The 25,251-nt window shown below is 52.0% G+C and overlaps 1 protein-coding gene across 1 annotated transcript in view; it reads left to right on the forward strand.

Moving 5' to 3' along the window:
• Nucleotides 1-1,452: 1,452 nt before the first annotated feature.
• KIF5B (kinesin family member 5B) overlaps nt 1,453-25,251 on the forward strand; it is a 35,582-nt gene continuing 11,783 nt past the window's right edge. The window contains exons 1-18 of the mRNA XM_060192502.1: nt 1,453-1,626; nt 7,151-7,238; nt 10,513-10,586; nt 11,616-11,720; nt 12,436-12,484; nt 13,161-13,216; nt 13,311-13,398; nt 14,024-14,148; nt 15,503-15,607; nt 15,824-15,969; nt 17,613-17,761; nt 18,489-18,682; nt 19,714-19,782; nt 20,868-21,074; nt 22,483-22,626; nt 23,241-23,429; nt 24,003-24,120; nt 25,132-25,197. Coding sequence (XP_060048485.1) covers nt 1,501-1,626; nt 7,151-7,238; nt 10,513-10,586; nt 11,616-11,720; nt 12,436-12,484; nt 13,161-13,216; nt 13,311-13,398; nt 14,024-14,148; nt 15,503-15,607; nt 15,824-15,969; nt 17,613-17,761; nt 18,489-18,682; nt 19,714-19,782; nt 20,868-21,074; nt 22,483-22,626; nt 23,241-23,429; nt 24,003-24,120; nt 25,132-25,197 — 2,098 coding nt within the window. The 5' untranslated portion in view covers nt 1,453-1,500. The remainder of the gene's footprint in view (nt 1,627-7,150; nt 7,239-10,512; nt 10,587-11,615; nt 11,721-12,435; nt 12,485-13,160; nt 13,217-13,310; nt 13,399-14,023; nt 14,149-15,502; nt 15,608-15,823; nt 15,970-17,612; nt 17,762-18,488; nt 18,683-19,713; nt 19,783-20,867; nt 21,075-22,482; nt 22,627-23,240; nt 23,430-24,002; nt 24,121-25,131; nt 25,198-25,251) is intronic.

Consider the following 25,251-nt stretch of genomic DNA (forward strand, 5'->3'; position numbering starts at 1 on the left):
TGCCATGTGCTAGGAGCTGATTTGCACAGCACATGCTTTTTTTTGATTTATTTAACAGGTTAACAGGAGTATGGCTTAACATAGCTCCCACCATCAGAGATCTTTTCCTTTGGCACAATACTCCAAATCCAGTCTGAGTTCTGCTTCATGTTTCCCTTTCTGTTCATCTTTCTTTCAAGATTTATTTCACAGGTTACGAGTGAGTGGGACATGGAGTGAGAAAAGAGCAGAGCTCACTGTGGGGACCCACCGGGAAGCTCGGCCTAGGAGCCCAGCCCATCTACTGTTTGCCCTCACTGCGCTGTCTGTCTGTCTGTCTGTCTGTCTCTGACTGACAGCCCAGGAGCCGGCACGGTGGATAAGGCACTGAGCCCTCAAACACGGGGTCCTGAATTCAATTCCCGGCATCACATGTGCCAAAGTGACGTTCATCTCTCAGTGTCTCATTAATGAATGAGAGGAAGGAAGGAAGGAAGGAAGGAAGGGAGGAAGGGAGGGAAGGAAGGAAGGGAGGGAGGGAAGGAAGAGAGGATGGAAGGAAGGGAAGAGAGGATGGAAAGAAGGGAGGATGGAAGGGAAGAAAAGAGGATGAAGGAAGGGAGGGAGGATGGAAGGAAGGGAGAGAGGGAGGGCAAGACAGGGCGACACCCGCCTTCACCCAACTCGGCGCCCGGCTGCTGGGGCTGGCAGTGCGGTCCACTGCGCAGGGCTTCCATTTCTCAGCCCTCCGAAAGGGGCATGGCGAAAGAAGGAAAAATAGAAACAAAAAGAAAAAAAAGAGTGAGAAAAAGGGAAAAAAGAAAGGAAGGAGGAGAAAGGGGAGTGGGGTGGCCTCCAGGTGCTGCTCAGGGCGCGTCTCCGACAGGCGACACCCAGAGGTGGGGGCCCGGCCAGGTGGCCCCGAGCGCGTCCCCTCCGCAGCCGGCGCCCCGAACCCGGAACCCGGAACCCCGGATCCCAGGACCCCGGAACCCCGGAACCCCCGACCCCAGAACCCCGGAACCCGGAACCCGTGACGCCGGGCGCGGGGAGCCGCGGGCGCCCATTGGTCACCGGCCCGCCCGCCCCCCCGCGCCTGCGCGCTGCGCCCCCGCCGCCCCTCCCGCCGCCCGTCGGCCCCTGCGGCTCCGGAGGGATCGTGCGGCGGCCGGCGAACCGCGAGCGAGCGAGAGCCCCGGGGGACGGGGCCCGGCCTGCCCTCGGCGAGGAAGACGCGCCCCCCTCGCGGCCCCGGCTCCCCGCCGCCCGCGCCCCAGCGGCGCCGCCATGACGGGTCGGAAGTGAGCCCCGGGGCCGCCGGCGCTCGGAGTCCGGCTCTGCGGCCTGCGCCCGGAACGCGGGAGCCCCGGAACCCCCGGCCCGCGCCCCCCGGAAGCCCGCGCCCCCCCCCGGAACCCCCCGCCCCCCGGAAGCCCCCGCCCCCCGGAAGCCCGCCCCCCGGAAGTCCGCACCCGGAAGCGCTGAGCCTGGCCGAGGCCGCCCCGGGCGCGCGCAGTGAAGATGGCGGACCCGGCCGAGTGCAACATCAAAGTCATGTGTCGCTTCAGGCCGCTCAACGAGTCGGAGGTCGCCCGCGGCGACAAGTACGTCGCCAAGTTCCAGGGGGAGGACACGGTCGTCATGGCGGTGAGTGGGGCGGGCGGGGTCCGGGGGCGGCGGGAGGCCCCCGGCGCGGAGTCTCGGGCCCGACATGAACGGGGGACAAGCCGCAGCCGCCGGGGAGCCCCGCGGACCCGCAGGGCACAGGCCGGGGCCGAGCTGCCGCCGCGTCTGTCTGTCCCCGGGTCGGTCTGCCTGCCGCCGCGTCTGTCTGTCCCCGGGTCGGTCTGCCTGTCGCCGCGTCTGTCTGTCCCCGGGTCGGTCCGTCTGTCGCTCCCCGGGTCTGTCTGTCACTTCCCAGATCTGCCTGGGTCTGTCTGTCCGTCCCCGGGTCTCTCTGTTCCCGGGTCGGTCTGTCGCCGCATCTGTTTGCCCCGGGTCGGTCTGTCCGTCCCTGGGTCTGTCTGTCACTCCCCGGATCTGCCCGGGTCTGTCTGTCCGTCCCCGGGTCTGTCTGTCACTCCCCGGGTCTGTCGGTGTGTCTGTCTGTCCCCGGGTCTGTCTGTCACTTCCCGGATCTGCCGGGGTCTGTCTGTCCCCGGGTCTCTCTGTCGCCGAGTCTGTTTGTCCCGGGTCGGTCTGTCTGTCCCCGGGTCTGTCTGTCACTCCCCGGTCTGTCTGTCACTCCCCGGGTCTGTCTGTCACTCCCCGGGTCTGCCCGGGTCTGTCGGTGTGTCTGTCAGTCCGTCTCCGGGTCTGTCTGTCCCCGGGGTCGGTCTGTCACCGCGTCTGTTTGTCCCGGGTCGGTCTGTCTGTCACTGGGTCTGTCTGTCGCCGGGTCTGTCCCCATGTCTTTCTGTCACTCTGTCTGCTCCTGGGTCTGTCTGTCTGTCTTCATGTCTTTCTGTCACCATGTCTGCCCCTGGGTCTGCCTGTCCCCATGCCCGTCGCCGCGTCTGTCTGTCTGTCTGTCTGTCCCCATGGCTGTCCCGTTTCCGTTGCTGGGAGCGTTTTACCACTTGCGGTCAGCTACCGATTGGCGACCCGGAGGGCAGCTCAGGGTCCAGCCCGCACCTGTCCCCGCCGCCGCCTCCAGAGGGCCGCCAGGCTTCCCTCCAGGTGCCGACACTTTGCTGCTTCTGCTGCTTTGCTTGTTTAGCAGCTTCCCCCCCGAGCGAGACCTTCTGGCGGCTGGTTGTCTTTCGTCTCTTTATGTCGCCAGACGACCTGGTCTCCGGTCCGTGCGTGTTGTCCCAGAGGACACGGTCTCGTCTTTTTGACGGCAGAGTAGTACTCCTTGGCGCACACATTCGGTCGTCTGTGATGGGCGTTAGACCACGTCCACTCTGGCACAGCTCGTGCGTCCCTCCTGAGTGTCCTGTGTCCCCGGGGAGCTGTCCAAGGGGGTGTCGCCGCTCATGAGGAAGGAAGGACCCCCGGCCGTGAGCAGAGCCCCTTCTCCCCGTGGCCTCTCCAGCACCTGCCCTGTCCTGCCCTGTCCCGTCCTGTCCCGTCCTGCCCCGTCCTGTCCCGTCCTGCCCTGTCCTGTCCCGTCCTGTCCCGTCCTGCCCTGTCCCGTCCCGTCCTGCCCTGTCCCGTCCCGTCCCGTCCCATCCTAACCTGTCCCATCCTGCCCTGTCCCGTCCTGTCCTGCCCTGTCCCGTCCTGCCCTGTCCCGTCCTGCCCTGTCCCGTCCTGTCCTGCCCTGTCCCGTCCTGCCCTGTCCCGTCCTGCCCTGTCCCGTTCTGTCCTGTTCTGTCCCGTCCTGTCCTGTCCCATCCCGTCCCATCCTGCCCCGTCCTGCCCCGTCCTGTCCCGTCCCGCCCTGTCCCGCCCTGTCCCGTCCTGCCCCATCCCGTCCTGCCCCGTCCTGTCCTGTCCTGTCCGCTCAGGTGGCCGTGGTCTGCGTCTCGGGGACAGACGGGGATGAGCGAGCATTCGTTCTCCTGCGGCTGTGGGGTCCGCTCGGAGCCCCGGGCCGGTTTGTGGATGCCACGGGGATCGAGGTTATTTTCTCAGAGGGAAGCGGCGGGACTCGGGGACTCTGTGCGGTCGCGGCGGTGAGCTCGGGTCGCTCGGCCCTGGCAGTCGGGTCTGAGGCGGGCGGCGGTGAAGTGCGGGTCCGCGTCCTCGCGCGCCGACCGCCTAGGCCTTCTCGGGGCGCCCCCGCTTCCGGCTTCCAGACGGCAGCTTGGAGAGCCGCGGCCCCGCAGTCAGGCTGTTTCTCTGAGGGCGAGCGCAGAGGAAAGTCCTGCGGTGGCGTCGCGGCTTTCGCACGGGAGGCTGCCGGTCGCTCGTGGTCTCTGCCGCCACGTGACTTCCACGGCCGGGAGGTTCTCTCGCTCTTCCGCCCGTTTGAAGATACCTCCCGTCTCCGGGAACCGTCCTGACCTGCTGAGTGTACGGACTTGAAGACGGCGGCGCAGGAGGTCCCCCTTTCTCTAGGCGTCTCTTTCCATCGGGCTCTACAAGGAGCTCAGGGACCGTTTCCTCAGACCCTTAAGCGAGCGTCGTCTGACGGTGGGCAGTGCCGTGTAGACGCCTCGTGGAAGCCGCCGAGTTCTGCGCCTCGGCCCTGGCAAGTGGAGAGCAGGGGTCACGCTCGTCGCCTTTAGGAATCGACTTGTTGGATCTAGAGCGCTGCTTGTTTTCTGTTCGGTTTCAAGAGAATGTCGAGCCCGAAGGGAAGGATGCCTCTGCGGGCACGTGGGCGGCGTGAGGTCGCAGATGGCCATCCTGCAGGGTCCCGCTCGGGATCGTCCGCGGTGAGTTTCCGCAGCGCGGCATTTGGAACTGAAACGCTCTGTGTGGTTCGTGTTGTCATCGCACCGCATGTATAGTCACGATTTACATGCAAAACAGTTGTCAGGCCTTGCTTGCCTTCCAAGTGCAGTTTCTAAAGCCTTGTCCAGACTCCTTGCTGTTCGTGTACTGGGCGGTCTTGCGTATACGTGGCCCGTGGCCGGCAGGTCTTTAAACTCTCTGCGTCCTGCTCGTTCGTGCAGATTCCTTGCCGTGCTGCTGAGAACCGCGTTGGGTGAGATGAAAGAATCAGTCTGTGAGAACGTTTAGGCGGTACAGATAGTCTCTGCTTGAAATCAGAGAACTTGTCCAGCAGAAAGAAAGGGGGAGAGAGAAGTAGCGGTTATGTCAAAGTTCAGAGGAGCCTGCTGGAAACCCCGGAACAGCGGTCGTCGGAATCATTCCTCACTCGCTTCACTGCCTGTGACGATCATTGTCACTCCTGCCGTGTCTCAGGCCGTTGTGGTTGATGAAGTCAGGGGACACAGGCAGCATCCTGCCGAGGTCCTTCCCTCCAGCACGACGTTGCCTCACTTCTTAGCACCTTCAGGTCGCAGAGGGGCTGGGAGATGGCGCCAGCAGTCCAGCTTTCCTGCCTGGGGCTCTGGGCTCCCAGCTTCGGTGTCCTGCTCCGCGTCAGCCGGCCTGAGCCGCCCTGGTCCCCTGTCTGTCACGCATTCGCACGCTGGAGGAGTGGTCAGAGCTGCTGCCTTGTATCTTACAGTCGTGAAATGTCCTGCTCTCAGCGCCAGGGCAAGTGCAGGTGATCCGCCCTGCCGGAGGATGTCGATGACCTCTCTGGGGTCGCTCCAGTCGCGCAGACCCAGACGGGAAGTTGCTTCCGAGACCGAAGCTCTGTTTAAATAGACACAGGCTTTGCCCCTTGAGGCTTCAGTCAGGTGCGACGTCATCTCGTGGCTTTGGGTTTATGAATTAAGATCTGAAGACGCACAAACCAACTCCATGGTGTACAGTCCGGGCCCAGAGCATGCGCGCTGGCGTGTGCAAGCCCAGATACCGAGTCCTTTACCCCAGAGCGCGCTGGTGTGTGCTTTGCGACGTCTGCGGGTGTCCGCAGGATCGCGGGAGTGCACGTTACCTGGCTGCTTCCAGCCAGAGCCCTGCAGACACAACGCACGCAGAAACGAACCGAGGCTGAGGGTGACCTCAGAGTTCACACCGTGACGTAGACAGGAGCCGAGTTGCGTCACCCTAGGCCGGCTGCTACTGTGACCCCGAGTAGCTGCTGACAGACTGAAAGGGTCTTCGTGCCCTGGTAAGTCTCCCTGTGGCCGAGGGACGCGGAGCATGCGGTCCGGACGCTGTTTCTGCTGCTTCCTTCCCTCCGGCATCCTTAGCTCTTGACCGTCCGTCTTCTGCTGGTCATTGTCGTCGTGGGGACGGTCCAGCGAAGAGGAGGGGGACACTTGAGCTGAGAAGGCCCCTTGACCGGACTGAGCGGCTGCCCTGCTCGAGCCCTGCCTCCCAGCCCTGCCTCTGGCCTGCAGCCAGAGGGCTCATGAGGCAGGTCGCATGTCCCCTGAGTGGCCCCGCAGGTCAGGCAGCCTGTTTCCAGGGAGACGGCAGAGAAAGGGGGTTGGGGTGGCAGCATTTGGTGCCGCTTTTTCTCTCAAGACATCTGCCTGGGGGGAGGAAGCTCATGAGAGAGACCCAGCGGCGTCCCGTCCCGTCGGGTAGCAGTTTCTGGCCCGTGCGCGCCCTGCACCTCAGGGCCCGGCTGCTCTCCTGTCCTTTACGGCTGACCCTGTCAGCACTGCGGCTTGCTTGTCTGTCAAGGGAGAAGAAGGGCTGCCCGCGATTCACGGCCAGACTCTGCCCCGCCTGGCCCCACCCTGCCCTCTCTGGTCCCGGCCCAGTCCCCCTTTGTCTCGGCCTCACGGCCTATCTGACAGGCTCATCCCTTGAGGGCTTCACCTTCAACTTGCCTGGGCACTGTCCTTTGGCTTCTTTTTGCTCCTGTTTAGTTATCATCTTAATGCTGTTTGTTCCTCAGACTCACTCATGGTTCTCTGCTTCTCCGAGACTTTTTTTCAGGGGAATCACAAGCTCCAAACCATTTTGGAAACGTGCAGAATGTTGCTCTTCTCCTGGTTTTAAGCACTGCGTTTGACAATGCCGCCTCCTCCTTCCTTCCTTCCTCACCGTTCCCCACCCCACGTCCGGACTACTTCCCCTTCTACTGAGACAGAGCAGCGCACGGGCCCTCCTCTCTGCTGTTCCTGTTCTTGTCGCCTTCTTGTCGCCCGTGGGCGGTGGCTCTGGGCGTGGCCGAGGGCCGGGTGCTTGGCGAGCGGTGTCTTCGCAGGTGAAGGAGCACCTGCCGGCCCTGCTGTTGAGAGCGCTGCCCACTGCGCAGCACCTGCCCACGGCCTCACCTGCCGCAGGCTGCGCGCTCTAGTTGGTGGCCAGGCTCCTGCTCCGTGCTCCCACAGCACTTTGTTGGTGAGCCTAGCGTTATGCCAGAGTTCTGGCCATTTGTCTGGCGTCTGTCTGCCGGGAGAGTGAATCTGTCTTGACCCCGTGATTCCAGCTCGCTGTCTAGCATAGTGTGCACAGTTAACTGTCTGCTGAAGATATAGCACATTTTGGTTGCGTTGCCTCTGAGGGCTCTGGTCGCCTTGCCTGCGGAGAGAGTTCTGGTGTCGAGCTCCCGCCGTCACAGACACTCGCTGCCTGTCTGCTGAGTCACGTGAGCTGTGTCGCTGGCCTTGGAAACCCAGCAGGTTCAGGGACTGTGTGTGGTGGCATTCTCACCCGGCTAGTTGACCCCTGTGTTTGTGTCTTGCAGTCCAAGCCCTACGCATTTGACCAGGTGTTCCAGTCACACACATCTCAGGAGCAAGTGTACAACGACTGTGCGAAGAAGATCGTGAAAGGTGAGCACACTGTCCCCACACGGAGCCTCCTCCTCACCCAGCACCGTCTCCCTCCAACGCCCGAGCTCATTAACGTCTGGCAGAAGAGAAGTGTGCGGCTCGCACAAGCGCCATCAGTTGCAGTTTGAACATGCCGGTACCAGGTGCGGCGGCCTAGTCTATCTACAAGCTGCAGTACCTCGTGAAGGCTGCTGTAAGAACAGTCACTGCCGCGCTCAAGGCCCCCACTGGCAGGAGGAGGAAAGTTTCACTAGTGGTAAAACAGCTGTGTGGCCATCTCTGTTCTGAGTTAGTGAGTGAGAAGGGAAGTGTTGGTGTTACGCCGGCTCTTGGAAGCAGCATAGTGACATGAGGTTGAGATCAGGATGGCCAGAGAAGCTTCTGGAAGGAGAAAGTGGCATCTCCCTTCCACGTCATCCTCACTCCTTCCCCACAGAGCTTAGAACCAGCGGAGAAATACTTGAGGGAGAGAGAAGCATATGCTGACTGAAACCGGAAGAGTCGCTGACTTCATGTTTTCTAAAACCGCGGACTCCAGGTCCGAGGCCAGGGGAAATGGTGGTCTGCACTTGTTTCAGTGACTAGAGAGTTCCTTTTAGCAAAGGGATCTTGGTTAAAGCGGCCATCGTTTCTTGCAGCTAAGTCATGACTTTGAGTGATTTATTCAAGTTCTGTAGCTCTGCCGCTTAAAAATGCTTCTTGGCTGAGTGACCCAGCTAGATGAGGCTGGGAGGGCCCACTTGGTAGACTGCTCACTTGGCTGGGCAAGGACCTGGGCTCGGGCTCCCCAACACCTCTTGGCAGCACCATGCCAGGGGGAGACCCGGGAGCTTGGTGGTCCCCTCTCTGTCTCAGTGAGGAAAAGTCTGCTGGGAGCGGCAGGAGGGCGTAAAGGCGCAGCCAGATAGAGCCTTGGCCGCAGCCAGTGAACTGGTGGAGTCGGGTACCCTAAGCTTACAGGTGGCAGACGGGGGTGGGTGTTGTTTGCAGGTCAGCTCCATCTTGTCTGTGATGGAGAGGGCACAGGTGTCCCGGAGAGAGGGCTGGGCAGGGAGGGAGCGGGACGAGGCCTCGGGCAGCCGGCACTCGGGAGGCTGGAAGGGCAGCAGCCTGGCCAGGCAGTACTGAGGTCAGCCCCACAGGGGGAGAGAAGACGGGGCTGAGGATGCAGTTGTTGTCATGAGGATGTGGCCCTGGGACGCTCTGGCCTGGGAGCTTGTTGCTATGGCGACACCGAAGGGGCCCCTCAGAGCCCGTGAACTGTCAGGTGTGGGCAGGCTGTGGAGGCTCACCCTTCTTCTTCCCAGCCCACAGATCTTGTCTTTTGTGTACCCTAGTTTTTATGACCTTTTTCTCTTCCACCTGTTTCTACTCTCACGTTACTGTTTTCAATTCTAAGAAATTCTAAGAATTACATCATTCTCATCCTGAAATTTCTCACTTTTTCAAAGTTTGGTTCTTGGGTTCCAGCAGATAAATCCTTGCTGTATTCAGAACTTAGTTCTGAGTAGTAGCGCTTAACTTCAGCGTTCAGAACTTTACAGTCAGACACTCAAGTCTGGCTGCTGCCTTTTAGCTTGTGACTTTGTGCTGTTACCCAACCTTTCTGGTTTCCCATCTTCCCTCCTGCAAAATTAGGAGGCTGAGGGCATAGAAATCCAATTCGTGAAAAAGCACTTTCCTCAGAGCCTTGGACAAAATAAGCAACAAGAGGGGACAACACACAGGGGTCAGCACACACAGGGGTCAGCACACAGAGGGATCAGCACACACAGGGGACAGCACACAGAGGACAGCACACAGAGGGGTCAGCACTCAGGGGTCAGCACACAGAGGGGACAGCACACAGAGGACAGCACACAGAGGGGTCAGCACTCAGAGGGGTCAGCACACAGAGGAGACAGCACACAGAGGAGACAGCACACAGGGGTCAGCACACACAGAGGACAGCACACAGGGGACAGCACACACAGGGGACAGCACACAGAGGGGTCAGCACTCAGAGGGGACAGCACACGGGTCAGCACACACAGGAGACAGCACACGGGACAGCACACACAGGGGACAGCACACAGAGGGGACAGCACACACGGGTCAGCACACAGAGGGGTCAGCACACAGAGGGGACAGCACACACAGGGGACAGCACACACAGGGGGCAGCACACAGGGGGCAGCACACAGAGGGGACAGCATACAGAGGAGACAGCACACAGAGGGGACAGCACACAGGGATCAGCACACGGGGCGGCAGCTGCTTTTTGTCACTGTTCTGAGGAAGATTATGCTCTGAGTGTAACCAGCCCTAACTGGGCTGAGGGTGTCCAGAGTTCATGTTCTCTCATTCTGCACAGTTAGACCTGGAGTGTATGTCAGAAGCTTCTGGTCACGTCCCCCTTTTGCTCTGTGTAACTTTCTCGCTTACCTGAGGAGAGTCAGTGGCTGTGAAGTGTTCCTTTTTCTTTCTCTCAACTTCTCTACCATTTTGGTGGGATTGGGATGTGGTAACTAGTGGCACTGGCCTTGGACAAAAAGACAGACGTGGTGGGGGTGTAAAGACGGGTTACGTGGTGGCCCACTGGGTAGGGTGCACAGGTTATCGTGAGCACAGGGCCCCAGTTTACGTCCCCAACCCCAGCAGCAAGGGGGAAGCCTTTCTCTATCTCTTCCCTGCTATCAAAAAAGAAAAGGAAAAAGATATCTGGGAACAGTGCTGAGCTCTGGTTGATGAGGAAGCTGGGAATTGAACCCTAGGCCTCAAGAGCCACAGGCACGAGAATCTCTTGAAGAACCACTAGGCTGTTCCCAGCCCTTCCTTCACATACAAATCCTGACAGTCTTTCGTTTATTATGCAGCTGATTGTGTAGAAGGAACAGGGCTAGTGTGCTGTGTGCGGATTTCTCATGCTTCCTGATGGTCTTAAGTAATTTCTTAAGAATCTTGCTTAGGGGGAGTCGGGCGGTAGCGCAGCGGGTTAAACACATGTGGCGCAGAGCGCAAGGACTAGAGTAAGGATCCTGGTTTGAGCCCCCGGCTCCCCACCTGCAGGGGAGTCGCTTCACAAGCTGTGAAGCAGGTCTGCAGGTGTCTATTTTTCTCTCCCCCCCCTCCATTTCTCTCTGTCTTATCCAACAACAATGACATCAATAATAACAACTATAGTCACTACAACAATAAAACAAGTAGGGCAACAAAAGGAAATACAAAAAAAAAAAAAAAAGAATCTTGCTTAGGGAAAAACCGCCCTGAAGTAAAGTGTCTTACTTTCTTTTAGATGTACTGGAGGGATACAATGGAACAATATTTGCCTATGGACAAACGTCCTCGGGGAAGACACATACGATGGAGGTAACATTCCCTCGTCCTGGTCCTGGGGTTAGCGTGTGGGCCACAGCGCCACCTGTAGGAAGCTTACAGAGTCCATGTTCTTAGAGTGGGAAGGGCGGAGGTGGTTGGAGCTCTCCTCCCTGGCCACACGCCATGCACCGCCCTCCACCAGTACCTGCCATTCTGCTCTGAGGAGACTATCTCCAAAGAGGGCCGGGCGGTGGTGCACCAGCTTGAGCATGCCTGTTACAATGCTCAAGGACCTGGGTTCAAGCCCATAGTCCCCACCTGCCCGGGAGTGGGACGCAGGGCTGCAGGTGTCTTTTTCTCTCTCTCTATGTCCTCCACCTGCTAGGGAGCGTCATGAGCACTGAAGCAGAGCTGCAGGTGTATGCCCCTCTCCCTCCCTCCCTCTCTCTCTCTCTCTTTTTCTTCTCTCTCTCTCTCTCCCCCCCATCTCCTCCTCCTTCCTGCTCAGTTTCTATCTCTACCCAATAAATAAATAAAACGCTCTATGAAAACACTATCTCCAAACGTCTCTGTGTTCTTAGCAAACAGGTGTGGCCCTCTCAGGCTTAGTTTCTGGAGAACAACCTGTGGTCTTACCCTGCGCGTTGTTGACCTGGGCCCGAGCACACTCCCTGCAGTGAGCAGCTGCCTTTTGAACGTGACTGTTCGTTCTCATAGAGAGCAAGCACAGCCCTTGCAGTTTGCACACAACTGACACGAAGTAGAGCAAACAGCCCGTGTGTTTTTGCAGAAGTAAACTGAGTCTGCCCTGGACTTCTTCCTCCTTTATCAGAGCCGCTGGCCTCATAGTGGTTCAGTAAGCAGCTGGTGGAAGTGGGCAGTCCTGGTTGACACAGGGTACTTAACGTGTGACTTACCAGGACGTGGAGGAGTGAGTGAGTGAGTGAGGTCATCTGGATGCTCACCAAGGAGAGCAGCAGACACAGCTCCCCTCTATTGTCTGTACTTGAGAGGTTGGAAGTCATGGCTTAGAGTTCATCATTTTAGTATTTGTTTAATAAGCATTTCTGTTTCCTTTAGGGTAAACTTCATGACCCAGAAGGCATGGGGATTATTCCAAGAATAGTACAAGATATTTTTAATTATATTTACTCCATGGATGAAAACTTGGAATTTCATATTAAGGTAAAATCCTTGGGCAACAGTGTACTTTATTTTTACTTCAAATCACTCTGTTTCGGAGAAGTTATAAGTTTGTATTTCCTTCTTTGAATACCTAATGAAGTGCTGGAGATAGAAGGGAGATAGTTCACCGGGTGAAGTACATACTTGACATGTGTAGGGACCCAGGTTCTAGCCCCTGTCACCGCATGGGAGCAGCACGCAGAAGGGATTGGAGTTATGCTGTGATGTCTCTTCTGTGTCTCCCCCTCCGAGAAATGAAACCCTAAACGGTCTGCCATAGAGATGGGGTCATGGGAATACACAGCTCCAGTGAACACCTGGCAGCAGAACCGACACGTCCGTATCTGCACTTAGGGTTGGAAGAGCCTCCAGATCAGTAAGGTTGGATTCTGTATCCGCTGTTAGGCAGCCTTAAACTAATGAACCACGTTTCTCTTCTTGACTAGATCGTCTCCAGCACAGCAGAGGTTGTTCTACCACAGGACTCAGTTTCTTGTTACTCTGGCCCATCTTAGTGAAGGGTAGAGTGGGGGCAGCCCTTTAGTGATTGAAGCAGTTTAGTGGCTGCTTGTCTCCCACTGGGCTGTGGGGTCCGACTGAGTTGTGGACAATCTGGTATGCTGTGGGTGGTGCACCCCAGGCTATCTTTTATGAGGGAGCAGATACTTTGAACTTTAATTGTTGATCCCCCCCTTTGCTTCCTTGTCCTTTTCAGGTTTCATATTTTGAAATTTATTTGGATAAGATAAGGGACCTATTGGATGGTAAGATAAAATTTTGTTTTTCAAGCATTTAAAAGTAGTATGCCTTCCTATTTTGTGTAGTGGGTATGAGACTCTTTTCTTAGTGGCCTATATACAGTTGACTGACTGTAAGAAACCGCCTGAGTGTGTCGCAGTCGAGCGTGGGCCTTGCAAACTCGAGGCCTCATGCCTGGCCCTGCGTTTGCCTAGCTGAGGGTGCCGGGTGACTCTCCAGTTCCGTTCAGCTCACTGTCTCTGTCGTAAGAATAAGCAGCTCTTTAACATTTACTTGAAGGTGTTAGTTGAATGCCTTTTGATATATCAGAATGGTTTGTTTAAGCCAGATACTCATGTCTGCTTAAGCAGTGACGAGAGCACCGGACTGACTTTGGAGAACCCGCGTCCAGGTTCTGGTCTTCTGTAGTCATCGCCTGTGAAGGCCTCGTCTTTGGGCAAACCAGTGGGCAGTTCTGCTGACTTCCACAGTGGGGCTCGCGCGCTAGAGGCTGAACTGGACCTGAAGCTCTATATTGACTCTTTAGTTTCTGTTTTAATATTTTATTTCTGTACTTGGACTTACTAATGTTTTCATATTTTTATAAGTTTACCTTTTAGACTGCTCAGGGAAGGAAGTGAATTAAATATTAATGTTAGAATTTAGTAGAATGTTGCTAATGTATATGTATTTTTCTCTCAGTTTCAAAGACCAACCTTTCAGTTCATGAAGATAAAAACCGAGTCCCCTATGTAAAGGTACTTATTAAATAACATAGGGTGTTTAGAAAAGAAAAATACTGTGATAAAAATCTGTAAACCCCTTGACATACTTTACAATTTCATTTTCTAGGGGTGCACAGAACGTTTTGTTTGCAGTCCAGATGAAGTGATGGATACCATAGATGAGGGAAAGTCCAATAGACATGTAGCAGTTACAAGTAAGTAGAGTTCTGATCAGCACTAGCTAAGGGCAGATAGCTAATGGGCTTGAGGGGTGGCTCAGCCGGTAGAGTGCACTCACCCCTGTGTGAGCCCCCGGGCAGGCCAGGCCCCTGCCCTGGCTCCACCTGCAGGGGGCGGGTGCACAAGTGGCAAGCTGTGCTGTGGCTGTCTCCCTTGCTCCCTCTTTCCCTGGTCTCTGTTTCTTACCCTGGATTAAAAAATAAGTGGCTACCAGGAGTGGTGGAGTTGTGCAAGCATCAATGCCCAGTGATGACTGGCGCTGACGTGTGTGTGTGTGTGTGTGTGTGTGTGTCTCTCGCATGCCCCCCCCCAAACTTATTAAGGGCCAGCAAATAGCTGGATAGCGTATTTGAATAGCGGACTGCTTTGTCAGTGTGTGACCCGGGTCCAAGCCTGGCCCCTGTCCTTCTGAAGGAAGCTTTGGTGCTGTGGTTTCTCCCCTCCCTCTCTAAATCCGTTTCTGTGTGAAAATGTCAGCCTGGAATGACGAAGCCGTGAAGATGACCACGGGCTTCTTTTTAGGGCTGATTCGGTGTAGATAATGTCTTAGAAATAATTACTGAGGGGAGACATACTTATAGGCGTGTCATCTCATTGCAGATATGAATGAGCACAGCTCTAGAAGTCACAGTATATTTCTTATTAACGTCAAGCAAGAGAACACGCAGACGGAACAAAAGCTGAGTGGAAAACTGTATCTGGTTGATTTAGCTGGTAGTGAAAAGGTAAAAATCTTTACATTCTGATAGCTTAGGATCTATATTAATTACACTTAGAATTTGGATTTAAATGTTATCATTACATTTTGGCATTTTAGTTAACTTGGATCTGGTAACACTGGGAATTACAAGCACTGGCACCTGTCTTTTATGGTTACAGAAACAGAATGTTCAACGGAATGTTCAGTTCTAATTACCGTGGCTAGACCTTCTACCCATTGTTTAAGTTGGACCCTAGCCTTTTTTGTGCTTAGTCGTATGAGTTCCTTATGTATTTTTGAGTTTCAGTCCCGTTAGGTATATGATGCATAAACATCTCCCATAGCGAGGTTGTCTGTGAGTATTAGTAGGTTCTTTTCGCTGTGTGAAAGCTTTTAAATTTGATGTAGTCCATTTTGTAACGTTTGCTTCCCTCCCCATTAGAGTGGAGCCTCCAGAAACATCTCTGAGATCATAATGTTCAAGTCTAGCAACTATGTTTCCTTCTGAGTGTTTGGTTTTTTGGTCTAGTATCCGAATTATAATTCCTTCTGAATTCATTCCTGTTTACAGTGTTGATGATCCAGTTTTTTCTTTTCTGCGTGTAACTGTATAGTTGTCTCCGCATGATTCTGAAGAAGACTTTCCTTTCTCCGCTGCGTAACTGATTGTTTTGCCTTAGGTCGAATCATCTGTATGTGGGCTCATTTCTGGGCTCTAATTCACTGACCTGTGTGTCGGTTTGTGTTCCAATAGTATCATCTGATTACTGTTACTTTGCATCACAGTTTGAAATTAGGGAACGTGATGACCTCCATTGTTCTTTTTTTAAAATAGCGCTGCTCAGCTTGTGATGGGATGAGCCGGGGCAGGGTAGGGCGGGGCAGGGGCTTGAACCTAGAACCCCGGGGCATGAAAGTCTTGTGTGTAATCACCATGCTACTTTCTGACCCTCCATTTTCCTTTGTTCTCAGAACTGCTTTGGCTATTTAGGATCTTCAAGCTAGCTTATAGTTTAAATTCAGCCTTTATTTTAAACGGTTCCTTTTCTATAATGTAAAGGGATTAACACATTAGTGAACTAAAATGAGATGTTAAGTGGTTATTTCTGAGGGTACAAAGTAGAAATAAAATTAGGTATTCCTCAGTCACATTCTTTATCCTGACTTCTCAGAAGATTAAAACTTGAGGCATAGAGGTGCCTTGCAATAAACATTTGACTACAAATTCACAAATCTTTTTTTATGCTGTTTATTAAAGACCTTTGAGCTTCGTAGGAAATCATAAACTTCTAGTTTTTGTTTCGTTCTTTGGCCTGTGGTCAAACACTCTTCCCTGAACTTTCCTCCTGACCTGTTTCATTCCTTTGAACTCTGTGTAGGTCAGTAAAACCGGAGCTGAGGGTGCTGTGCTTGATGAAGCCAAGAACATCAACAAGTCTCTCTCTGCTCTGGGGAATGTCATCTCTGCGCTGGCGGAGGGTAGTGTGAGTAGACACGTCTCCTGTCTCCGTGTTACTAGCTTCTGGGAAAATACCTGTGAGTGAGTTGGAATCAGGGAGGGTGAGTTGCCTATAAGGAATTGATTTTCTGGTTCTCAGTTCAAAAAAAAAAAGTGAAGTCACTTTGTAATGTCTGTGCATATATGCACATAGCTGACAGCTTAGTATGTCGCAGTTCACTGACTTTGCTTTTCTGTGTAGAATTACGTTCCGTACCGAGATAGTAAAATGACAAGGATTCTTCAGGATTCACTAGGTGGGAACTGTAGGACCACCATTGTGATCTGCTGCTCTCCGTCATCCTACAATGAATCTGAAACCAAGTCCACACTGCTGTTTGGCCAAAGGTTTGTTCTGACGACAGTAGAGTCTGAGTGAAAGAGAGGTGCTTCTTGTTCAGCAGGTCTAGGGAGCTGTAGGGAGAGCCATCCTGCTCAGGTTAGTACGCGTGTCGGGCAGACGAGCCCAGCAAGTTACTTTTCTCTGGCTTGCTTGGGTTTGAGTTGAGGTTTTAGCTTTATTCCAATTTATGTGAGAAGCTCTAAGCATAAGAGAACAGGTGTCTTCCTTTCGGTATTAAAGTAAAAGTCTCGCTAGTACAGTTCTGCTAGCCTGCTAGATAACTGACAGCTTCAGACCACCGTGATAAGATGGTTACCGTGGGAAGATGTTCGGCATTCAGGAATAATCTAATTCAGCCCTGTGTTTCGTGCTCAGTTTGGGTTCTTTGTTTGATGGCACCAAGGTCATCGCTGGGCTCTGTGTGCACAAGAATCTGCCACTCCCTACAGCCTTTTTAATCCTTTTTATTTGATAGGATAGAGAAAAAATGAGAAGGGGAGAGGAGAGAGAGGGAGGGAGACACCTGCCAACCTGCTTTGCCTTCCATGAAGCTTTCCCCAGGGAGGCGGCTTGAAGTAGGGTTCCTGCACATGGCCGTGTGTGTGTGTGCGCGCGAGTGTGCGTGTGTGTGCGCGAGTGTGCGTGTGCGTGTGCGCGCGCCAACACCTGGCCCCAAGTTATTTTTTGAAGCTGTTTATACATGTGGGCTAACCCACATGTATTGATAGCTGAACTGTGACTAAGCATTATGCTAACTTTGTTTCCATTTGTAAACAGTAGTTTAGTTCTGGGTCACAGCTCAGGCTGCAGCGCAGGGCTGGAAACCTAACCCTAGTCACTATAGTACACCAGACCAAGCAGTGCTCTGGGCTCCTCACGTCCCCCGCAGAAATAAGAGAATAACTGTTTAGAGGAAGTGATTTCTTTTAATTTTTTAAAAATTATCTTTATTTCCTTATTGGATAGAGACAGCCAGAAATTGAGGGGACGGGGCAGATAGAGAGGGAGAGAGGCAGAGAGACAACTGCAACACTGCTTCACCTCTTGTGAATCTCTCCCCCTGCAGATGGGGGCCAGGGGCTCAAACCCAGGTCCTTGTGCACTGTAGCATGTGTGCTCAACCAGGTGCATCACCACCCGGCCCCTTGTTTTGTTTTTATGAGAGGAGATGTAGCACTGCTCAGCTGTCGTGGTGGTGTTGGGGTAGCCTGGAGTTCTGTCCTCAGGCTCTTGCTCCCTGGCCCACAGTATGGACATCAGTCTTGGTAGATAATAAAGATCACAAGACTAGACTAGTTGAAGAACTCAGCCACATAACTGACTGAACATCAGGGTGTTGGCATGACTGAAAATAATTAACTGGGAGTCGGGCGGTGGTGCAGCCGGTTGGCGCAAGGACCGGCGTAAGGATCCTGATTTGAGTCCCGGCTCCTCACCTGCAGGGGAGTCGCTTCACAGGTGGTGAAGCAGGTCTGCAGGTGTCTGTCTTTCTCTCCCCCTCTCTGTCTTCCCCTCCTCTCTCCATTTCTCTCTGTCCTATCCAACAACGACATAAATAACAACAACAGTAAAACAAGTGCAACAAAAGGGAATAAATATTTAGAAAAAAAAAAAAAGAAAATTAACTTAAATCCGTTACTTTTCTTAGGGCCAAAACAATTAAGAACACAGTTTGTGTCAATGTAGAGTTAACTGCAGAACAGTGGAAAAAGAAGTATGAAAGAGAAAAAGAGAAAAACAAAACTTTGCGGAACACCATTCAGTGGCTTGAAAATGAACTCAACCGGTGGCGTAATGGTAATAGCCTAAAATCTTGTCTCTGCACTTGTGGGGTATGTTTATAGAACTGTCTAATATGTTCTAGATTCTGATAAGGATATCAGTGAAAATAAATACATGCACTTGCACTTTTTAGTGAGGATGGATCATCAAATAATTAAATGTGGGGGCTGGGCGGGGGCGCAGCGGGTTAAGTGCAGGTGGCACAAAGCGCAGGGACCGGCGTAAGGATCCCGGTTCGAGCCCCCGGCTCCCCACCTGCAGGGGAGTCGCTTCACGGGATTTGAAGCAGGTCTGCAGGTGTCTGTCTTTCTCTCCCCCTCTCTGTCTTCCCCTCCTCTCTCCATTTCTCTCTGTCCTGTACAACAACAACAAGGGCAGCAGCAAGGGCAACAAAATGGGAAAAATGGCCTCTAGGAGTAGTGGATTTGTAGTGTAGGGACCGAGCCCCAGCGATAACCCTGGAGGCAAAAAGAAAAAGAAGAAAATATGTAGCATTAGATGGAATTTGTACACTCAGTAGTCCCTTTGGTAGTGTGCGGTCTTTCATCATGCTCACGTCCAGGTTTGAGCCTGGCCACCGCCACCCCGCACACTGAAGGGAACTTCGGAGCTGAGGCCCACCGCTCCCCCTCTGCCTGAGAAAGATGGTCCAGAGTGATGAAGTTCTTGCAACAAAAACAAGTAAATAAAATCCTGTGTTTACTTGAAGTAGCTATTCATGTTCGATTATGTCATGTTTTAGGCGAGACTGTGCCGATCGATGAACAGTTTGACAAAGAGAAGGCCAACCTGGAGGCTTTTGTGGTGGATAAGGATGTGGCCATCACCAACGAGAAGCTGGCAGCCCCAACAGGGGTCACTGGGAACTTCACGGATGGCGAGAGAAGAAAGTGTGAAGAGGAAATGGCTAAACTGTACAAGCAACTTGATGACAAAGTAAGTCTCACTCTCCTCTTGTGATTGAGTTTGCATGGTACATAGCTATATCTTCCTGGAAGTCTGGTAGCCTTTTGAAAATCACTATTTTAACTGAAAACGTAGAAACCACAGTTCCATACCTCCCCTCATCCTACACACACTTTTCTTTTAAGTTACGTGTTGGAGAGGAAGTTTGGCATTGGGTGATGGGAGAGGCTTCCTGAAGCTACATCTTAGGACTCTGGTGAGAGATGGTGCCGTGGACCAGATGGGGAGGAGAGCAGCAGAGTCTACCACCAGTGCTAGCCGGAGCCGGCCAGGGCCAGAGAGCAAGGGGCACCTGGAGCCACCCTGCCCTGCGTGTGCTCACCTCACTGGAGAGCCGGGGAGCACGCAGGGCAGAGAGTGAAAGGAGCTAGTGCCAGCAGGCTGGCAGAGCGGCTTGCTAGTAGTGTGCTGCTTGCCTGGCCCTCCTCCTGGCTTCCAGCCCGGCCCCCGGCACAAAAACGGCTGCTTCGGTCTCCTCCTCTCTCTTGTTGCCTCCATGACTCTACTTGCCTTTTTTTTTTTTTCTTCTCTCTCTCTTTTTTAAGTGTTTTGAGCAGAGGTGGCAGGATAAAGTGGCCCCGTGGCTACTTTCTTTTAAGTGTATAAACATAACTGGCTTTTTAGCACTTAAAGATTGAATGAAGAACTTTGTTCTTCTTGATTTAAAGAACCTGCACCTGCGTTAACAGTGCCAAAGAAAAGACGTGGAGCAGGGGGGTAATGTAATGTAATTCACAGAAGATGTGGAGCAGGGGGTAATGTAATATAATTCAACAGAAGACTCTCGTGGCTGAGACTCTGCAGTCCCAGGTTCAGTCCCCCACACCGGCATAAGCCAGAGATGAGCAGTGCTGTAGTTAAAAAGAGAGACAAAGAGACTAAAACAGTCTGTTGAAAGTTGGAGAAGTGACTTTGAAATATTTTGAGGGAGTTAGTTAACAATTTGTGTTAGGAAACAGGACCAGGTTGTGAACTAATTTGTTAATTTATTTCTTTAATAGGATGAAGAAATTAATCAGCAGAGCCAATTAGTAGAGAAACTAAAGACTCAAATGTTGGATCAGGAAGAGGTGAGCTGAATACCTGTTTCTATTGCCTCCAGAAAAGCTTTATAGTTTGTGATTAAAATCTAAACGTGGGGCTGGGTGGTGGTGTGCCCAGTTAAACACACATGGGTTCTAGCCCCCGCTCTTCACTGCAGCAGAGACGCTTCACGAGCGGTGAGGCCGGTCTGCGGGTATCTTATCTTTCCACTCCCTCCCCCCTCTCAGTTTTTCTCTGTCCTATAGAATAAAATTGAAAAGGAAAAGGAAAAAGTGGCCGCTGGGAGCAGTAGATTCATAGTGTTGGCACCAAGCCCCAGGGACAACCTCGGAGGCCAAAAAAAAGTTGCAATGCTCAGAACATGCTAGTGTAGTGTACATACAGTTTTTTTTTTAGTACATGTGTACTTCAGTGTAAATAGCCTGTGCGATAAATAAATCATAGATTGAATGCTGTCTTGCAGTAGGATGCAAGCTTCCCCCTTCATCAAGAGAAGTTCCTGTGCATCCTGGCTCGAGGCCGCCTCTGTCCCTTTCTCAGTCATACCGGCATCCTGGCCCACAAGCGGCCCTATCACGCTGCCTGGTGCCGCAGCCCTCGTTGGCTGCCGTGATCTCAGAGCACAGTCTCTTGGCGTCTCTGCAGTGCAAACTTCATGTGCTGACTCCTGGCCTCTCTGAGGCATAGCTCAGATGCTGCCTTTGTTGCCTAGAGAAAGCCTAGACTTGTGAGCACCTGGCTAGCTTTCTTCACGTTACTTATGAACCCACATGTCTCTTTCTGTCACACTACTTTGCACATACCTCAGATATCCCCATCTTAGCCAGCCACGTCCACACTTCTCTTCCTGCACTGCCAGTGCTTGCCGACTCTCTCTTAGTTTATAGCTCTTAACCCATTTGCTTTGGTTTGATCTCTGTGCTTTCTCTTCTGGGAATGTCTTAGGCAGAGTCTTCGTCTGACTTCCTCCCGCAGTGTTTTCACACAACAGACAGTCAGTTGATTGTATTTTACACACTTAACTAGCATCCCCTTGTGCTTAGCAAGTGGTGGGACAGATCTCTTAAACTTGGATACTTTTGTAAAACTGACATTTTACACTTTTGTTCAGCTTCTAGCATCTACTAGAAGGGACCAAGATAACATGCAAGCTGAGCTGAGTCGCCTTCAGGCCGAAAATGATGCCTCGAAAGAAGAGGTCAAAGAAGTGCTACAAGCCTTAGAGGAGCTTGCTGTGAACTATGACCAGAAGTCTCAGGAGGTTGAGGACAAGACCAAGGAGTACGAGCTGCTCAGTGACGAGCTGAACCAGAAATCAGTAGGTCGCAGCTTGCTCTGCTTCCTCCTCACTTCACGCACTGCCGCTCTAGGCCGCTTAGCTGACTGATTCTCATCTTTAGCAACTCAAGTCTCAGGGTCAGTCCTTTTAGTTCCTGAAGGTCACTACCATTCCTTCCAGTGTTAAGGAAGGACAGTAAAAGTTAGCTCCTCTCCTACTTTGGTAATCATGTGATTGTTCAGACTATAAATTAAGAAATGTATACATAAAAGTAAACAGGGCCGAGCGGTGTCATTCCCGGGTAAGCACATCATTAACCTTTTACGAAGACCAGGGTTTAAATCCCCACTCCCCATCTGCACAGGGAAAGTGTTGCGTGAAGCAAGGCTGTGTCTCTCCTCCTTCATTCTCTCCTCCCCTCTCATTTTTTTCTCCTGGCAAATAAAAAATGGAAAGGGTGGAGAAGAAGGAAAAAAGGGAAGAGATGGCTGCCAGGTAGTAGATTTGCAGTGCTGGCACTGAGCGCCAGTGACAACCCTGGTAGCAGCTGGTTCATGAAGACATCACTTTGTGTAGCTGAGACTCCCTGCTGCATCCTGACACCTCGGACAGTACTAACGGCCAGCAAGTCGCATTCAAACCTAGTACTAGTCTGATGAAGTGAGTCACCTTACAGTAACTGAGATTGTGTTAGACTTCAAAATTGTGGTGACTGGTATTGCTAGCCAACTATATTTTTAATGGACAATTATAGCAATTAGCTCAGTTAACTATTTCCTCATGAGCCTGTGTCATAATTGCTGGTGTCTCACCATCAGATGTAGTTGTAATTACCAGGCGGGTTCTTCTCAGTGTGTGTAAGTATACAGAAAGTAGATACACCAAACCATCTAGAAAATGGGCAATTTCATTCAAACATTAGTTTGCCTAGACTCAGTTTTCAAAGATAAATCAGATTATAGTAATTAATGGAGGTAGAATATTAAAAAAATATGTTTCCCTATTTCTAGGCAGGAAATAACAGCAAATTTCAAAATTTTGGAAATAAAAGCACTGCCCTTAATGCGATATTACATGTACACTGATGTTACATCGTCTGTCTCAAATTTAGAGATCTTTTTAATGTCTTTATTGGGGGATTAATGTCTTACAGTCGACAGTGAATACAATAGTTAGCACATGCGTAACCTTTCCCAGTTTTCCGCATAACAGTACAACCCCACTGGCTCCTCTGCCGTCATGTTCCAGGACCTGAACTCCACCCCCAACCCCCACCCCAGAGTCTTTGACTTTGGGGCAATACACCATTAAAGTTCAGATATTTTTAACCTAGCACCTGGCCCAGAACTCAATAGATGATAACTCTAGGAAAATGAAAGCATATAAAGTTGTTTTGTGATATCTGAATATTTGAGTTGACTTTGTGCTTCAAATGTTGACCTACTAGGCGACTTTAGCAAGCATAGACACTGAGCTTCAGAAACTGAAGGAAATGACCAACCACCAGAAAAAGCGGGCAGCTGAAATGATGGCATCTTTACTGAAAGACCTTGCAGAAATAGGAATCGCTGTAGGAAATAACGATGTCAAGGTAAACGCAATAGCCAGCTTGCTTTTCCTCATTTTTCATTTGTGATGAATAGTGGGGGACAGGATCACAAGATGACAGGGCCTAGTTCCACACCTCACCCATCACCATGGTTCTGTGTCCCCCACCACCTTCCCATCCAAACATGACGTAACATAACAGCCGGAGAAGCACAGTGAACTTCGCTGCACAGACCGACCGAGCTGTGCGGTGGTTGCTGTAAGTGTTTAAGTGAATAGAAGGTGAGCTCTGCCTACTTCTGTTATGGAAAATTACAGATATCTTGAAAACAACGTGGACATCAGAGTTATCAGAATTTTGCCATATTCATTTCCTCTCTGCCTTTTTTACACTTCATGTCTAAGGACAGATGTTGTCTGAGTTAGGCCTGTGGGTGTGGTTAGGCATGTGCTAATAAAGTCATTGACATGGTAGACTTTAAACCGGAGACAAAGATACCTGCGACTCATAATTGCAAACATAAGCAGATAGCATGAAGGACTTGGTGTAGTTATAGTGTTTTTTTTTTTTAACTGAACCCTAATTAATGAATTTTTGTGAGATTCCCGAGTCTAAACATGCGCTTTTGTCTGTGACTGGCCTTCCATCACTCACAGCAGCCTGAGGGAACTGGCATGATAGACGAAGAGTTTACTGTGGCGAGGCTGTACATCAGCAAAATGAAGTCCGAGGTCAAAACCATGGTGAAACGCTGCAAGCAGTTAGAGGGTACCCAGACGGAGAGCAACAAGAAAATGGAAGAGAACGAAAAGGAGCTAGCGGCCTGCCGGCTCCGTGTCTCCCAGGTACCTGTGCTACTGACCGAGGCTGCTCAGTTTACCATCAGGTGATGGGAAAGAACTGATTGCCGCCGGGTAATCTGGGTAATAAATTTGAGGGCCAGGTCAGTCCATCTTCCCGGTGGAGTGTTGTGGTGTGAAGGGTGTGCCTGCATTTCTTAGTATCCGTGGTCAGTATGACTAGGAAGGTGCGGCCAGTGAGACTGCTGGAGACTGGAGTGATCTGTGGGCAAAGCCGTGGCGTCGGCTTCTGGCTTTGGCGGTTCAGTGCGTGAGGCTGCTTGCCAGGGTGGCCTGCGGAACAGCGGAAGTGGAGAAGACTAAGACGGCATCGTTCCGCCTAGCCTACTAGTACCTTACGTTTTGTTTGTTGAGCTATGCTGCAAGAGCATTTTACTGATTAGACTTTTGCTGTTACCGATCTGGCCTCCAACACTTGAGGTTGAAATATCATTTCCATTAGATGTGTTTGGATATATTGATAGAACTTTCTTTTTGACAAAATTCACTTTCAAATATTGTTGTAAAATTCGTGTATGAGATATTTCTCACTTTATATCGGCATATTTCTCCTCAAAGCATGAAGCAAAAATCAAGTCACTGACTGAGTACCTCCAGAATGTGGAGCAGAAGAAAAGGCAGATGGAGGAGTCCGTGGATTCCCTCAGTGAGGAGCTTGTCCAGCTGCGTGCGCAAGGTGCGGCCTCCCGCTGCCGGGTCACAGCTGGGCTCCCCTCTGCCCACGCCAGGGGAGAACTCTGGGGACACCGCCGCTTAGCATAGTGACGTGGCATTCGCATACATGACAGACACACTTGAAAATGGTTTCAGTATGAAAGTGCTGACTCTCGGAATTTCCCAAAAAGTAATAAGGCGGCTTTTTGTGTTTTGGTTGTGTGTGTGTGTGTGTGTGTGTGTTGGTGGCCTCAGGGACTTGCACATACATGATTTTGCTGATCCTAAGCCACTTTTCCATTCAGACGGGGTTGGGGGGAGGGGAAGCATGACGCGCCAATGCACCAGAGCTTCCCCTAGAGCCTCGTGCAGGTCAGGATACAGGCTGCCAGTCAGCTGTTCCTCCAGTCCACTCACCCAAGTGTCGCATATACACCTGTCAGCATTGGGGGCTCCAGTCTTATCTTACTTCCCTGTCGTGCCCTAACCCACCTGTTCCAAGATTGGGAGGAAAAAAAAAATCCCCAGGAGCTGAATTTGACTCTGACTTTGAAGGGAGCAGTCAGGGAGCTGTGCTTTAAACCACAGTGCCGCTTGCTCTGCTCTGGCTCAAGGTGCCGCAGGAGCAGGAGACTGCGCCCGAGGAGGCCTTGAAGCTTGCAGCCTTCAGATTTTCTTGCGTAACCATGTTGCTGTCTCCCTTCCAAAGGACAAACACTTGAATCTCAGTTTTGGATGGGAATTTGGGTTTATTGTTCGCATTGGAGTTTTTCCTTTGTGGATATAATCAAATGGTGAGAAATAAGAAGAATCTCAGTGTGAAAAACAATGACAGAAAGAGGATCATAAAGTCAGTAGCTGTCTGTCTCAGGCTGGTCACCGAGATTGTAGAATGACATCTGCTCTGTCACACGGATGGCATAGTGAAGCCCAGTAGCACTCGAGGGCGGGCCCCTTGTCAGATCCACTTGCTCCTAGGCTTAAGTGAAACTAAGTGCGTATCTTCTCATTTCTCTTCTCTCCTTACCCACAGAGAAAGTCCATGAAATGGAGAAGGAGCACTTAAACAAGGTCCAGACAGCAAATGAAGTTAAGGCAAGTTTGACGGGGGGTCCTAGTGACTTGACTCTGGGTGATTAAGATCTCCCGTCAT

This window comes from Erinaceus europaeus, chromosome 6 (assembly GCF_950295315.1).
Source record: "Erinaceus europaeus chromosome 6, mEriEur2.1, whole genome shotgun sequence".
Taxonomy (NCBI): Eukaryota; Metazoa; Chordata; class Mammalia; order Eulipotyphla; family Erinaceidae; genus Erinaceus; species Erinaceus europaeus.